Raw genomic sequence first — 16524 nt, 5'->3', positions numbered from 1 at the left:
TCTAAATGACTATGGGATTTTTATATATTAACAACAACTTTAATTGGTTGAAGTGGTATTAATGGGTGACTTAAGTTGGCCCTGCTCCATTTCATCTGTAACAGTGCAAAATCAAGGCCAGGTGGCTTTAAAATGTTCTTTTGTGGTTAGCTGGCTTTGAATTTAATACCTCAAAAATTTATGAAGTCTTGTTTATTTTGACATAAGGAATTTTTGTACTTTAAAGGCAAAAGTCTTTTGATGTGTGTTTGTGCTTTCTGATCAGACCAGACGAGCACAGCACTGATCTGTAAAATAAACAGAGCTATTTCATTCTGTTCTTTGAAATGTTACCTTATTTTGCCCATGCCCTATTTATTTTCTCCCATGAAGCTCTTCCTACTCCCCACAATCCACACTATCCGATGACCAAAAGGACATGCAGACAACCAGTTCTGATGGTGCATCTCTAGTCTTAATGAATAGAAGTTGCAGTTAGCAGATGAAAGCTTAACATGTCTGTATGATAGTGCTTTGTTCAGCATTTTAGCAGAGACATTAACCAATTTAAAATGGATCTTTTTATTCAAAGCCACATCTCGAATGCATTTACAGTTAAAGAATAGTTCAGTCGAGTCTTTGCTCATTCCTTTACAAAATTACTTTTTACTGATAACGATACCGAATGACCAATTTTTTAACTCTCCTTTAGAAAAACGATGGCCAATTTACAGTAATCCAGCTGGTGGGAATGCTGAGAGGAATTGCCTCCGGAATGAGGTATCTTTCAGACATGGGCTATGTCCACCGAGACCTGGCTGCTCGAAACATCTTAGTCAACAGCAACCTGGTCAGTAAGGTTTCTGATTTCGGCCTTTCCCGGGTACTTGAGGACGACCCAGAAGCTGCTTATACAACAAGGGTATGTGAAACTACATTTGGTCTGTGTTGATTTGTTTGTAGTTTGAATAATAGGTGGCATAACAAAGGGTGCAAAGGTATAAAGGACAGATGTATCAGATCCTGGGTGTGGCTGACATCACAAACATTTGGGAAAATTGTAGCAGGATATCAACAGGCACATCATAGCTTTCCCATGGCCTAGAACTTCTCCATACAAGAAACTGAATTCCGGACATTGACATTGTCTGGGAGAGTTTAATGGGCAGGAGCGGAGATGTCTGCAGGTAGTCCTTGTCAACTTTTTTGGATTAAGGTGCAGCTGCAACAACTTTTGCATTCCTGATATAAACATAGAGGTCTGGCTCCAGTTTTTCTTTATTCATTCGCGGGATATGGGCATCACTAGCAAGGTCGGCATTTAATGCCGATCCGTAATTGCCCTTGGGAAGGTGGTGGTGGGCCTTCATCTTGAACTGCTGCAGTCCATGTGATGATAGTACTTCCCACAGTGCTGTTAGGTAGGGAATTCCAGGATTTTGGCCCAACAACGATAAAAGAACAATAAAGTTCTGGTTGAAGAGTTAGACCTTGGTGGTCAGCAGCTTACTCAATTAAAGCTTCCCATGTTTTATAATGTAATGCTGTCTGACAACTGCAGAAAATAAAAATTTCACATGGCACAACAACAACAACTTGCATTTATATAGTGCCTTTAACAGAGTAAAAATGTCCTAAGGAACTTCACAGGAGTGTTATCAGACAAAACACCGAGATATTAGGACAGGTGACCAAAAACTTGATCAAAGAGGTAGATTTTAAGAAGTGACTTCAAGGAGAAGAGAGAGAGGTAACGAGTCAGAGCTGTCTAGGCAGGGAATTTCAGAGTACAGGGCTTATATATAGAGTATAGCTGAAGTGCCCGGCGGTGCCGAGGGTCTTTTGAGGGCACGTTGTTGGAAGAGAGAGAGAGAGAGCGACTGGGGGAAAGAGAGAGAGCGACTGGGGGGAAGAGAGAGAGCGACTGGGGGGAAGGGGGGGAAGAGGGGGGGAAAGGGGGGGAAGGGGAAAGGGGGAAGGGGGGGAAAGGGGAGGGGAGGGGGGAGGGGAGGGGGGAGGGGCGGGGAGGGGGGAGGGGAGGGGGGAGGGAAGGGAAGGGGAGGGGGGAAAGGGGAGGGGGAAAGGGGAGGGGAGAGGGGAGGGGTGAGGGGAGGAGGGAAAGGGGAGGGGGAAGGGGAGGGGAGGGGGGAAAGGGAGGGGGAAGGGGAGGGAGGGGGGAGGGGAGGGGGGAGGGGAGGGGAGGGGGAAAGGGGAGGGGAGGGGGAGGGGCGGGGAGGGGGTAGGGGAGGGGGGAGGGAAGGGAAGGGGAGGGGAGGGGGGAAAGGGGAGGGGGAAAGGGGAGGGGGGAAAGGGGAGGGGAGGGGTGAGGGGAGGGGGGAAAGGGGAGGGGGAAGGGGAGGGGAGGGGAGGGGGGAAGGGTGGAGGGGAGGGGGGGAAGGGGAGGGGAGGGGGGGAAGGGAGGGGGGAAGGGGAGGGGAGGAAAGGGGAGGGGAGGGGGGAAGGGAGGGGGGGAAGGGGAGGGGAGGGGGGGAAAGGGGAGGGGAGGGGGGAGAGGGGGGGAGGGGGAATGGGAGCGGGAGGGGGGAGGGGGAGGGGAGGGGGAGGGGGAGGGGAGGGGGAGAGGGGGGGAGAGGAGGGGGGGAGAAAGGAAGGGGGCAGCCAGCAGACCCTCTCCCCTCTGCCGGCGATGGCTCCGCTGAGCTCCGTGCCACCCCACGCACTGACATGCCGAGCGCAGCGCCCCGGTCAGCCCGAGCCCCGCCCTCCCGAGGCCGGGCCTGAGGCGGCTTGAAACGGCCGATTGCAGCTGGCGAGCCCGATTGCCGGGGTAACCCTCTCCGCTCCGCTACCCCTCCCCTCCCGAGCCCCGCCCCCCCCCCCGCTAACCTGCATGCTTCCCTCTGGCCGCGCTCTGTGTGGAGGTGCGCGTGCGCCGTGCAGCGCCAGCGCGAATGAAGCACGAGGAGCTTGCAGTGAGCCCAGCCAGTCTTTACCAAGATGGCTGGCCGCTGGTTCGGAATCAGGCCCAGGTGGGGGGTGGGGGGTGAGGTGTGGGAGGAGCTTGCCACAAAACAATTGCCTAGGGTTCAGCATGACTGGCAACAGACGCCCAGGCTTCGAGGCCTACCTGCAAAAACGGGGAAAGGTAGGAAAATTAATCAGATTAAATAAAACATTTAGAAAGTAATTAACTTTTTTTTAAAACAATATGGGCTAAAAATTGGGTAGAGGCAACAAAGTGGCGCAAAGTTCGGCTGTGCGCTGGTTTTTGCGCCGCGATCGCCACAGTAGCGATCACCTTAAATTCAGTTTCAGCGCCCCAAGAGGGACACGGGGCGCGGCTCGAAGCGCTCCGCGTCCCTCTTAGGGCGCTGAAAGTGAATTTCGCAGCGCAACATGCCGCAGCGCCACACGCTGCGGCGCAGCGCGCTGCGGTACTGCAGGCCTCCCTCCCTCTGTTAAGGGGGAGGGGCCTGCAACAGCGCGAGCCCTGATCGCGGGTGCCGGCAAAAGAGCCCGGCACCAAGGAGAAGTGCCGGTCTATCGGGAAACAGCTGGCATTGCCGCGGGGGGGGCGGGGGGGGGGACCAGGAGGCTGTGAACGGAGGTGCTGGCAGGCGGCCACTGAAAAAAGCAGCCGCACCGCACCTCCACCTTAACTTGCGCCTCTGCCGGCGCAGCAAGGCCCCGGGAACCTGGCGCTGTTTGCGAACGGCGCTGCAGCGGCGTTCGCAAACAAATTTCGCGATCGGGGCGCTAATGGGGCGTGGCGCACACCGATGATGTCATCGGTGGAGGCGCAGCACTACCGGTTAACGCCACCATTTGCGCCCCCACTGAATATGGCAGCAGGCGCAGCCAGTGGCGCTACAGCCACTGACTGCCTTTTTAGGCGCTAAAAGGTGACGCTAGCCACCCAATTTTTAGCCCTATGTGTTTTAAAAGCAACTTTTTCTTTAAAGACGCAGAAAGCGGGAAAAAGAAATGAAAAGTTTGGAATCAAGATGGCGGCAACTCACCTCGGTTCAGAACGATAAGGCCCGCCCACACACGCACCGATTGGTCGACCGTCAGGTCACCGAAGCGTAGAATTGGTCAATCGTCCCGTCACTCGACTCTAGGAGGGCTCGCCCGCACGCGCCAGGACCCCGCCCCCGCCACGCAGCGATTGGTCGACCGTCGGGTCGCTCGACCGTACGATTGGTCGACCTCGACGTCACTCAATGCTAATGAGCGGAATTTTGAACGTTTTTTGGATACCGCGGGCACAATTTTTGTCTCACCAAAACGTAAATACGCTTACGACCGTTCTGGAATCGTAAGCTTTCTTTTGATGTAACACACGTGTAGGTACGCTCTATAACTTTTGATTGTATAGCCTGACAGAGAGACAGAAAGACAGACAGAGAGACATACCGTTTTATATATATAGATACAGCTGAAGACATGGCCACCAATGGTGGAGCGATAAAAATTGGGAATATACAAGAGGCCAATATTGGAGGAGCGTAGCGATCTCGGAGTCTTGTAGGACTTGAGGAGGTTACAGAGCTAGGGAGGGGTGAGGCCATGGAGAGATTAGAACCCAAGGATGAGAATTTTAAAATTGAGGTGTTGCCAGACCAGGAGCCAATGTAGGTCAGCGAGCATAGGTGTGATGGGTGAATGGGACTTGGTGCAAGTTAGGATACGGGCAGCAGAGTTTTAGACAAGCTCAAGTTTATGGAGAATGGAAGGTGGCAGGATCTTGAAAGCAACATACCTAACTTGCCCATGAGACAGTATTTATAGACTGGCATCCCAGCCCTTCAAGGAATTTTACTTAAAGGTTGTGCCAACAAATCAGCTTATTATGGAACCTGCCAGTATTGGCAGGGTATAGATATGTACACACATTTGATCCAGTCCTTCAGCTCCTACTCTATAGAGGAGAGCTGACATTATCGTAATAACAATGGACTTTGGCTATTCAATCAAACCAAGCCAAAATTAAACCTTTGCTGGCTCCGATAGAATTTGTTTTGGACTTTTTTTCCAAATCCCCACCTCCTGCAAAAGTGTAATTCTGCATGAGCTGATATTTGTTCATATGTTGAGTGTGACCAAGTAACATTTTCATTCTGCATGCATTTAGCTTTGGATTACACTGCACTACTGTACATGTCAACATTCTACACTCCCTCAGTGGATGCTACAATAGCTCTCATTCATTTCCACAATTCATACTTAACCAGGGATTTTATACATGTCCTCAGGGATCTTTATAGAAAAGCACCATTCCTAAATCATTTTATTGGAATTAAAATGCCAGCTCAACAAAGACTGAATAGTGTACTGCTGAATAAAGGGCGCTTCATAACTATATGTAAATATGGGGTCAATTAATCTTATCCGGACCCACACCACCATTTTTGTGCCACTGCTACTTCCTCAACTCACCTACAAATCATGGACAGCACAGATTATGGTGGTAGCCATTTATACGATATTTAAAGGGATCCTCACCTGCTCTTATTCAAAATGCAGTAAAAAATTGGGAAATATTTTTGCAGTGCTTTTTGTCTACGGAGATGATTTAAAGTGCGTGTAGTCGTTATACTCTCAAGGGGCTTCTGGCAGTACACTTTTTTCTACATGGGAATCTTTCTGGCTATTTCACTGTGGCTAGCAGTGGCTTCATTGAAGGAAGTGGAAGGCTGATGTGGCTCAGTCAGGGGCTCTAGTAGATCGGGCCTGGGAGGACCCAGCTACAGCAACTTGGTGACTTTCAGGGCAGGCTAGCCCAACTAGCTTTTTTGGGACCAGGTTGAGCATTGGTTAATTGGCTTACAAGGGTACAGATGCATTGTCATCCTGAGAGAAGGCAATGCATTCCATTCCATTGCACGACTGCCCCTAATATTAGTCTGAGGCTCAATGCTCACACTGATCAACAGGAGAGCAGGCTGTAGGACATCCGCGATCCGATAAAAGCTATCTATTCGGAGATGGCGGAGACCAAAGCCTGCATGGTCCCAATATGAACATCCTTTAGACATGCTACAACTGGTGCCAGAGATTCCTGCAAGAAGGGTCCAGCTGCTGTATCCTTTAAAGTGGGTAGACACTCCATGGTTGATGACTGAGTGTGGATACCACACAAGTTGGTAATGGACTCTACCACACTCTCTGACATGTTGCGGTAGCCCCCTGGCAGACAGTCCAGTACGTTCAGCAATTGATGGTGCACAGAAAGTATTTTCCTTTTAAAGGCTGGTTCAGTAAAGCTTGCACCTCTGTCATCGTCAGCAGAGCAAGGTCCCAAACCTGTCCTCCAGCAAGGTGTTTTCTGGGCTATCATGACCACTTGTACCTGCTCCTGCTCACGTGCTCTGTGAATCACCCTGTGAAGACCACTCTAACTCACTAGCTATAGCACGCATCATGCTGATTTCTATGCTGATGCTTGGAAAGGTAAAAGTGAGTGATGGTGCATCTTTTGAATGGTAAGCTCTTAGTAGATAAGTGGCACTGCAATGCAGCCCCAGGTTGTCAGGCTGTATGTGTGAACTACAGAGTTAAGTGGAAAGCGGAAAGCAAGGGAAAATGGCCAAACAGCCTCACCATCTCCAATGTGTATCTTCCCTCTGTCAATCAAGCAGATGGCAACTTTCTCCATTGATGTCAGTGTTTGCAACAGAGTGGGACCTCCTCCTGTTCTTAAGGTCTCCTTTTGATTATGTGCGAACTTCTTCTGCTAGTAGAGTAGTGGTGGGTTAGTGTGTGCCCTGTTGAAGGGTTCTGCAGATGTGTGAGGTAGTTTAGCAGCAAGTGTGAGCAAGATGGGGAAGTCATTGTGAGGGCAGTAGCAGCTGTTGATAAAGGATATGATAAAGATTTATGTTAATAAAGCTTTGTTAATAAAGGATGAGATCAGTGCAGTAGTGAGAAATGATATTGGCTCAGAAGATCAAGATGTAGAATCAGTTTGGGTGGAGATAAGAAATAGTAAGGGAAATAAGTCAGTGGTGGGAGTAGCCTATAGGCACCCTAACAGTAGCTATACTGTAGGACAGTGTATTAATCAAGAAATAATAGGGGCTTGTAAGAAAGTTACTGCAATAATCATGGGTGATTTTAATCTTCATACTGATTGGACAAATCAAATTGGCCAAGGTAGCCTTGAGGAAGAGTTCATAGAATATATTTGGGATGGTGTCTTAGAACAATATGTTGTGGAACCAATCAGGGAGCAGGCTATGTTAGATCTGGTACTGTGTAATGAGACAGGATTAATTAATGATCTCATAGTAAAGGATCCTCTAGGAAAGAGTGATCATAGCTTGATTGAATTTCAAATTCAGTTTGAGGGTGAGAAAATTGGGTCTCAAACCAGTGTCCTGAACTTAAATAAAGGCAATTACAAAGGTATGAAGGCAGAGTTGGATAAAATTGACTGAGAAAATAGATTAAAGGGTAAGACGGTAAATAAGCAGTGGCAGATATTTAAGTAGATATTTCATAACTCTCAGCAAATATATATTCCAGTGAGATGGAAGGATTCTAAAAGAAAGATGAACCATCTGTGGCTAACTAAGGAGGTAAAGGATGGTATCAAATTGAAAACAAAGGCATACAATGTTGCAAAGATTAGTGGTAGGCCAGACGATTGGGAAAATTTTAGAAACCAGCAAAGGATGACTAAAAAAATAATAAAGAGAGAGAAGATAGATTATGAGAGTAAATTAGCAAGAAATATAAAAACAGACAGTAAGAGCTTCTACAGGTATATAAAAGGAAGAGAGTAGCTAAAGTAAACGTTGGTCCCTTAGAGGATGAGACTGGGGAATTAATAATGGGAAACAGGGAAATGACAGAGACTTTGAACAAATATTTTGTATCGATTTTCACGGTAGAAGACACTAAAAGCATCCCAATAATAGATAATCAAGGGGCTATAAGTAGGGGGGAACTTAAAACAATCACTATCACTAGAGAAAAAGTACTTGGTAAAATAATGGGACTAAAGGTGGAAAAGTCTCCTGGACCTGATAGCCTGCATTCTAGAGTAGTAAATGAAGTGGCTGCAGAGATAGTAGATGCATTGGTTGCAATCTACCAAAATTCCCTGGATTCTGGAGAGGTCCCAGCAGATTGAAAAACTGCAAATGTAACACCCCTATTTAAGAAAGGAGGGAGACAGAAAGCAGGAAACTATAGACCAGTTAGCCTAACATCTGTCATTGGGAAAATGTTGGAGTCCATCATTAAGGAAGTGATAGCAGGACATTTAGAAAATCATGATACAGCCAAGCAGAGTCAGCATGGTTTTATGAAAGGAAAATCTTGTTTGACAGATTTGCTGGACTTCTTTAAGAATGTAACGAGTAGGGTGGATAAAGGGGAACCAATAGATGTAGTGTATTTGGATTTCTAGAAGGCATTCGATTAGGTGCCACATAAAAGGTTACTGCACAAGATAAGAGTTCATGGGGTTGGGGGTAATATATTAGCATGGATAGAGGATTGGCTAACTAACAGAAAAGAGAGTCAGGAAAATGGATCATTTTTCGGTTGTCAAACTGTAACTAATGGAGTGCTACAGGGATCAGTGCTGGGGCCTCAACTATTTACAATCCATATTAATTACTTGGATAAAGGGACCGAGTGTAATATAGCCAAGTTTACTGATGATACAAAGATAGGTGGGAAAGCAAGTTCGGAAGAAGAATCTGCAAAGGGATATAGATAGGCTAAGTGATTGGGCAAAAAAATGGCAGATGGAGTATAATGTGGGAAAATGTGAGGTTATCCACTTTGGTAGGAAAAATAAAAAAGCCAATTATTATTTAAATGGAGAGAGATTACAACATGCTGCAGTACAGAGGGGTCTGGGGGTCCTTGTACATGAAACACAAAAAGTTAGCATGCAGGTACAGCAAGTAATTAGGAAGGCAAATTGAATGTTGACATTTATTGCAAGGGGGATGGAGTATAAAAGTAGGGAAATCCTGCTACAACTGTACAGGGTATTGCTGAGACCACACCTGGAGTACTGCGTACAGTTTTGGTCTCCTTATTTAAGGAGGGATATACTTGCATTGGAGGCAGTTCAGAGTAGATTCAGTAGGTTGATTCCTGAGATGAAGGAGTTGTCTTATGAAGAAAGGTTGAGCAGGTTGGGTCAATACTCAATTCATGTACAAACCGGAGTCAGGCAAGGCTGTGTCACCGCACCAACGCTCTTTTTGATCTTCCTTGCTGCAATGCTCCATCTCACCCTCAGTAAGCTCCCCACTGGAGTGGAGCTAATTTACAGAACAAACGGGAAACTGTTCAACAGCCATCGCCTCCGGTCTAGATCCAAGGTCGTCCCATCCGCTGTCGTCGAATTACAGTATGCAGACGATGCTTGCGCCTGCGCTCACTCGGAGGTTGAACTCGAAACCATCGTCAACACCTTCACCGAAGCTTTCGAGATCATGGGCCTTACACTAAACATCCGTAAGACAAAGGTCCTCTACCAACCTGCCTCCGCCACACAGTACTGCCCCCCAATTATCAAAAGCCACGACAAAGCCTTGGACAACTTAAACCACTTTCCATACCTCAGGAGCCTACTGTCAACAAGGGCAGACGTTGATGACAAAGTCCAACACCGCCTTCAGTGTGCCAGTGCAGCCTTCGGTCACCTGAGGAAGAGAGTGTTTGAAGACCAGGACCTCAAACTCGGCATTAAGCTCATGGTCTACAGAGCAGCAGTGATACCTGCCCTGCTGTGTGCCTCAGAGACATGGACCATGTACAGCAGGCACCTCCATACACTGGAAAGGCACCACCAACGCTGCCTCCGCAAGATCCTGCAAATCCATTGGCAGGATAGGCGCACCAACGTCAGTGTTCTTGCTCAGGCCAACATCCCCAGCATCGAAGCTTTGACCACGCTTGATCAGCTCCGATGAATGGGTCACATTGTCTGCATGCCTGATACGAGAATCCCAAAACAAGCGCACTACTCGGAACTCCGGCATGGCAAGAGAGCCCCAGGTGGGCAGAGGAAACGCTTCAAGGACGCCCTCAAAGCCTCCTTGAAAAAGTGTAACATCCCCACCAACACCTGGGAATCCCTGGCCCAAGACCGTACAAAGTGGAGGAGAAGCATCCGGGAAGGCGCCGAACACCTCGAGTCTCTTCGCCGGGAGCAAGCAGAAGCCAAGCGCAGGCAGCGCAAAGAGCGCACCTCAACCCAAGCACCCCACCCACCCGCCCCTTCAACCACCGTCTGCCCCACCTGTGACAGAGACTGTAGGTCCCGTATTGGACTATTCAGTCACCTGCGAACTCATTTTTAATGTGGAAGCAAGTCATCCTTGGTTCCGAGGGACTGCCTAAGAAGAAGATACACATTGGAGTTTAGAAGAATGAGGGGTGATCTTATTGAAACATATAAGATGCTGAGGGGGCTTGACAAGGTAAATGCAGAGAGGATGTTTCCCCTTGTGGAGGAATCTAGAACTAAGGGGCATAGTTTCAGAATAAGGCGTCACCAATTTAAAATGGAGATGAGGAGGAATTTATTCTCTCAGAGGGTTGTGAATCTGTGGAATTCTCTACCCCAGAGAGCTGTGGAAGCTGTAATGATATCAGCAAATAGAGATGGTATTTGCCTGTTCGATTATGATGCCTTAATAGCATGATTGCATGTATTGATTGCTTGTGCCTGACCAGCAGAGGGCATGTGACCGAGAGAAGCAAGGCAGTTAGTTTAGTTTCGGTTTCGTTCTAGATGCATCACAGCATCGTGTCTCCTGTAAAAGCTGTATAAAAGAGTTGAACAGACTTTAGATTAAAAGTCATTCTCTTTCATAAATGTCTCATCATTGAACCCACAAAGAAATCAATACATGGTGTCAGAAGTGATTGAAAGAGATGAAGAGAAAACATCTGAAGTTAAATCAGCTCTCCACAAATTAGCAAGCCAAAAGAGAACATCGTTGCTTACCATTGGAGAATAGCTAACGAAGTGAAAAAATGGAAGGTTTACACCCACCGGCGACGCTTCAGTTGACAGGTAATGTGGCTGAAAATTGGAGGAGATTCAAACAACGTTTAGAGTTGTATTTAGCGGCAATCGGAGCTGACGAGAAAAGTAATAAAAAGAAATCATCACTGTTCTTACATGTCGTGGGTGATGAAGCGCTGGAGGTGTATAATAACTTCACATTCGCTGCTAATGGAGACAAAATGAAGCTAGATAAAATAATGGAACAGTTTGAGGCCTACTGCATACCTAAGCGTAACGTGACATTTGAGAGGCACAGATTCTTCACATGTGTACAGAAAATGGGTGAGACTATTGATCAGTATGTGGCTGAACTGAGAAACAGAAGCAAATCGTGTGAATTTGGGGGACTGGCAGACTCGCTGATAAAAGACAGACTGGTGTGTGGTATTCCAGATAATGGTCTAAGGGAAAGACTGCTAAGAGAGCAAGATCTAGACCTGGGAAAAGCCATAGCACTGTGTAGGGCTACAGAGACTGTGAAGTTGCAGGCAAAGGAGCTGTTCAGTGACAATAGCTGCAACGTGGATGCAGTGAGAATGAACGGACACAAACCGTTTAACAAAAGAGCGCCAATGTGAAAAAAGAGGCGTGGCCAGCGAACAAAAATGAAAGGGACAATCGAAAGGGACACAGCATCCACCAAAAAAGTGTCCAGCATATGGTAAAACATGCAATAGTTGCAACAAAAACAACCATTATGCCCGTTGCTGTAAGAACCAAGCACAACAAAGCAAGGTCCATACAGTGGATGAAAGCGAGATAGAGGAGTTCAATGTAGATGTTGTGTCTGAAAACAAAAAAGAAGAAAGAGACTGGATGTTGACACTAAAAGTGAATGACATACATATTCCATTTAAATTGGATACTGGAGCACAAGTTAATGTGATATCAGAGACTGATTTTAAGAAAATTAGACCCAGACCAAAGATACATGGAATCAAAGTGAAAGTGACAGGATACACAGGTACTGATATACCAGTGAAAGGAAGCTGCATTGTCAAAGTAACACACAAGGACAGGGAGCACACGCTAGCATTAATCGTGGTGCCAAAGAATGTGCAAGCCATACTAGGTTTAAAAGCCTGTGAGAGACTGAACCTGGTAAAGAGAGTCCTCGTTGTGGAAAGCGAAGGAGAGACAGTCTATGATGAACTGAATGTTGCGTACGCACCGGGTAAGCTGATGTATACAGCAGACACGTTGTCCAGAGCTGTTGACCCAGGAGAGCCCGCAAACACAGTGAAAAGACTGAAGTACAAGGCAAAAGACAGTGGAACTGACTTCTACCAGAGCATGCTTGTATACCGCACAACGCCGCTCGAGTGTGGTATGTCACCAGCCCAACTCCTGATGGGACGCCGGCTAAGGTCAAACCTACCCATCCCGGAGAACCTCCTGAAAACAAAAGAGGGGGAGAAAGTGAAGAAGTTCAAAGAGCAACAGAAAGAAAAGCAAAAGTATTACTATGACAGAGGAACACAAAACCTACCTGAACTCCACACTGGTGACCAAGTAAGGTTCAAAGACAAAACAAACACATGGACTCAGAAGGGAACTGTCCTGAGTGAAGTTCAACCAAGATCATACACCATTTAGACAGATGAGGGTGCTGTTCTGAGAAGAAATCGTCGAGATTTTCTCATGGGACCAGCCACAGCAGGTCAAGAGACTGATACTGTTGAACAACCTGATCACACAGCTGAGAACACATCATCTGAGGCAACAACTCAGATTCAAGGGCAATCAATCAGAAAATCCTCAAGACACGTGAAGCCTCCTGAGAGACTCATTGAGCAAATTTAAGGACTATTGTTATAGAAGGAAGTAATGTTATCTTATTCTTTCTTCAAGTTCTAGTGTATTGACATATTTCATGTGAACACACAAAGCAAGGTTAAAAAACCTTGATCATGATAATGATAATGTAAGTTCATTAAGTGTTACAGTTAAAATGTAGATTAATACAAAGAAAACATGTTGTTAGTTAAAAGTAAAATACTTTTGTTTTAAGAAAAGGAGATGTAATGATATCAGCAAATAGAGATGGTATTTGCCTGTTCGATTATGATGCCTTAATAGCATGATTGCATGTATTGATTGCTTGTGCCTGACCAGCAGAGGGCATGTGACCGAGAGAAGCAAGGCAGTTAGTTTAGTTTCGGTTTCGTTCTAGATGCATCACAGCATCGTGTCTCCTGTAAAAGCTGTATAAAAGAGTTGAACAGACTTTAGATTAAAACTAATTCTCTTTCATAAATGTCTCATCATTGAACCCACAAAGAAATCAATACAGAAGCTGGGTCATTGAATATATTTAAGGTGGAGATAGACAGATTTTTGAATGATAAGGAAGTCAAGGGTTATGGGGAGCAGGCAGGGAAGTGGAATTGAGGCCAAGATCAGATCAGCCATGATCTTATTGAATGGCAGAGCAGGCTCAAGGGGCCAAATAGCCTACTCCTGCTCCTATTTCCTATGTTCCTATGTTGAGTGTGTTGTGATTAGAGTAGAGGCCTATGAAGCGAGGAGGGAAGGATTGTTACTGCTAGGGCTAAAGCCTGGTGTAGAGAGGAAGAAAGATATGAAGAGGAATCTTACCTTATCGATCCCTCTATGATTTGCTTTATTGTCTAATTACATTTCTTCCTACATTGATTCAGGTCCTAGGAACTATTCTGCTGGCATAGACTTGTCCAGCCACCTCTCCCCACTGCTGCTCGGAATTTGCTGGGGTACCTGTTGCCCACCTGAAGAAAAGAGGACCTGCTTCCTAATCCTCATGTTCCATGAGGACCTCCACAGCTGTGTTGGAGAATCGGGGTGCCCTGCTGCCTAATGCCTCAGTAACCCGCTGTCCACTGACCACCTTTGAAAAGTGCACTTCCCCTTTAAGAGTTGCAAGCTGCCTTTAAGTGGCGGCTCTGAATTTACTTCCTTCTCAGATTGCGAGCAATTAGCGCTGGCAGCTCATGTGTTCTATTTAAATGAGACCCAACCAGAAAAATCAATCGGACCTCCTGCGAACGCCCCACCTACTGCCCGCCCGATCTGCGCCAGAGACGATAATCGTCTCCGTGTTTCTTTCAAATGTCACAATGAGCATTGTTGTATCCCCACACATCTCTACACACACATTATGCTCTATGGGAACTTCAACTCTTTTACCTTCTTTAGGCTGTTGGGGTTGGGTTAGACCAAACAACAAGGTATGGAAGTGAGTCAATCTTCGCAAAGTGGACTAGCTCATGCTGCGGCTGATCGAGTGTTTTAACAGAATAAGCTGAAAGGACTGAATGACCTTTTCACATTCCTAGAGTCTTTCTGTGTTTACGTTAAAGTGACCGCAGACTTCTTTTGAGATTTCAGTGAAGGGTGCAAGTAAGTGACTTTAACAGGTCCATATGGCACTGAGAGATCAGTAAAGCAAACTGACAACTAGTGCAAATAACTGCCAATCTTTACTGCTGAAGTCTTAATCCAAAACAGTGTCTGGAGGGAAAACAAATTGTTTGATATTAAAGAAAAGTTTAGATTTACATTGACCAAATTCACAAAAGAAATTGGCAATCACAATGTACCATAGGTGAGGACACACTTAAATAAAAGCCCATTGGGATATATGTCATCCCAAGGGGTTTTTTGTCTGCACAAAATCATTCTCAGAATTAATGACAAGACTTTTCTTCTTCAATTCCAAATATCTTGTCAAATTTAATCCGATAACAAATTCCTGACTTTTCACTTCAAGTGAAAATATTTATAACACACTGGGGTTGATTTTGACTTTTGGGTGACCGGCTGGCGGAGCGTGCTGGCCAGCCTTCCACCCGACAGTGAAGAGGGCCCAGTGGTTTTGAGACCTTGGCCTCAATCAGCTTTGGCAGGTAAGTTGTGGGGCACCAAACAGACGTCCCAGTGCAGCTCGTCGGATTGAGGTCTCAAGATTGGACAGGGGGAGTCAGCAGCAAGGTAAAGTGTGTGGGGGGTTGCTCCTCCAGAGTCCACAAAAATAATTTGATACTTACATTTGGCAGGCCTCTTCGGTTCCATCGCCTGTAGAACTAGTCAAGGTGTGCACGGCACAGGCTCTGACCAGTTCTGTCCAAAAATGTCAATCGAGGTAATATTTACTTAATAGGACCCAAATTTCCATATTAATAGGGGCCTATCGCATAAAACAGGCGGATGCTTTGGACACCCGGCGATAGGCCCTTTTCCACCCCGTTAACACAAGGTGAAGGCAATGAAAGCCGACCCCACTGACTCAGATTTATTTGTGATGGAGAATTTTAGCTATAGATTGTAACTGGAACAAGTCTGGAATAGCTGGGGTAATTTTCTGACTTTGCACTGACAGAAGTGAGCCAGTGCAAACTAGAGATTTGGGCAGGTGCTGTGTACAATGTGTTCCTGCCAAATGGTTGGAAATTAGCATGTAGCCTGTACTTGAATTTCTGATATGCGTTACCGGCAGGTGAGGCTCATCGCCACCAGCGTGAAATCAGTAAGTGATCCCTGCTATTCCAAGACTCAATCACTGATTTTCCAAAAATGGGGTTAATCTGGCTCATGGTGAAGAGTCACCAGTGCAGTAGCTCAGAGGAGGGGCTGTGCCAAATTTTCCAATGCAAGTCCTTCCTAATTTGTTGGCATATGGCCTGTAGCACTGCTAGCCAAGGAGCTTAGAATCCGGTGAGGCAGCAGCATTAAAGAGCCCGCTGTACAATGGGCAGTAATACCGAGGACAGAAAAGGCGACTAAATATGACTAAAAATCAGCAGAACTGCTGGAAGCTAGGCTGGGATCTAGTTACGCAGGATACCGACCATATGCTCATTTCCTGGGTGGTTTTATTGGAGGGAAGCCTCCGCCCACCCCTTAGAAGGCCATTGATATTTGTCTTCAGTCCCTGCCACAAACTGCGTTCCCTAGCCACCGACTCCATCCCTCCCCTGGTCACTGTCTGAGGCTGAACCAGACCGTTCACAACGTTGGCGTCTTATTTGACCCTGAGATGAGATTCCAACCACATATCTGCGCCATCATTAAGACCGCCTATTTCCATCTCCAGGACATCGCTGATTCTGCCCCTGTCTCAGCTCATCTGCTGCTCATCCATCCCTTTGTTACCTCTAGATTTGACTATTCCAATACTCGCCTGCCTGGCCTCCCATCTTCCACCATCCATAAACTTGAGCTCATCCAAAACTCTGATGCCCGTATCCTAACTGGCACCAACTCCTGTTCACTCATCACCCCTGTACTCGCTTACCTACATTGGCTCCCGGTCTGGCAATGCCTCGATTTTAAAATTCTCTTCCTTGTTTTTAAATTCCTCCATGGCACTCCTCCAATTCTGGCCTCTTTCGCATCTACAATTTTAACCGCTCCACAATTGCTGGCTGTGCCTTCAGCTGCCTAGGTCCTAAGCTTTGGAATTCCCTCCCTAAGTCTTTCCAACTCTCTACCTCTCTCTCCTCCTTTACAACAAGTGCGAGGAGCTCATGGACTTCTTTGTCACTAAGATTGAGACCATCTGA

General features: G+C 46.5%; 1 protein-coding gene across 1 annotated transcript in view; it reads left to right on the top strand.

Annotated features, from left to right (window-relative positions):
- epha5 (EPH receptor A5) overlaps positions 1 to 16524 on the top strand; it is a 496258-nt gene that overhangs the window by 460501 nt on the left and 19233 nt on the right. Inside the window, exon 13 of the mRNA XM_085991135.1 lies at positions 692 to 901. Coding sequence (XP_085847261.1) covers positions 692 to 901 — 210 coding nt within the window. The remainder of the gene's footprint in view (positions 1 to 691; positions 902 to 16524) is intronic.

The sequence above is a fragment of the Somniosus microcephalus genome, chromosome 1, assembly GCF_052327205.1.
Source record: "Somniosus microcephalus isolate GS21.2 chromosome 1, FLI_Smic_1.0, whole genome shotgun sequence".
Classification (NCBI taxonomy): Eukaryota; Metazoa; Chordata; class Chondrichthyes; order Squaliformes; family Somniosidae; genus Somniosus; species Somniosus microcephalus.
Note: the sequence above shows the minus strand (reverse complement) of the source record. Positions and strands in the feature narration are given on the sequence as shown.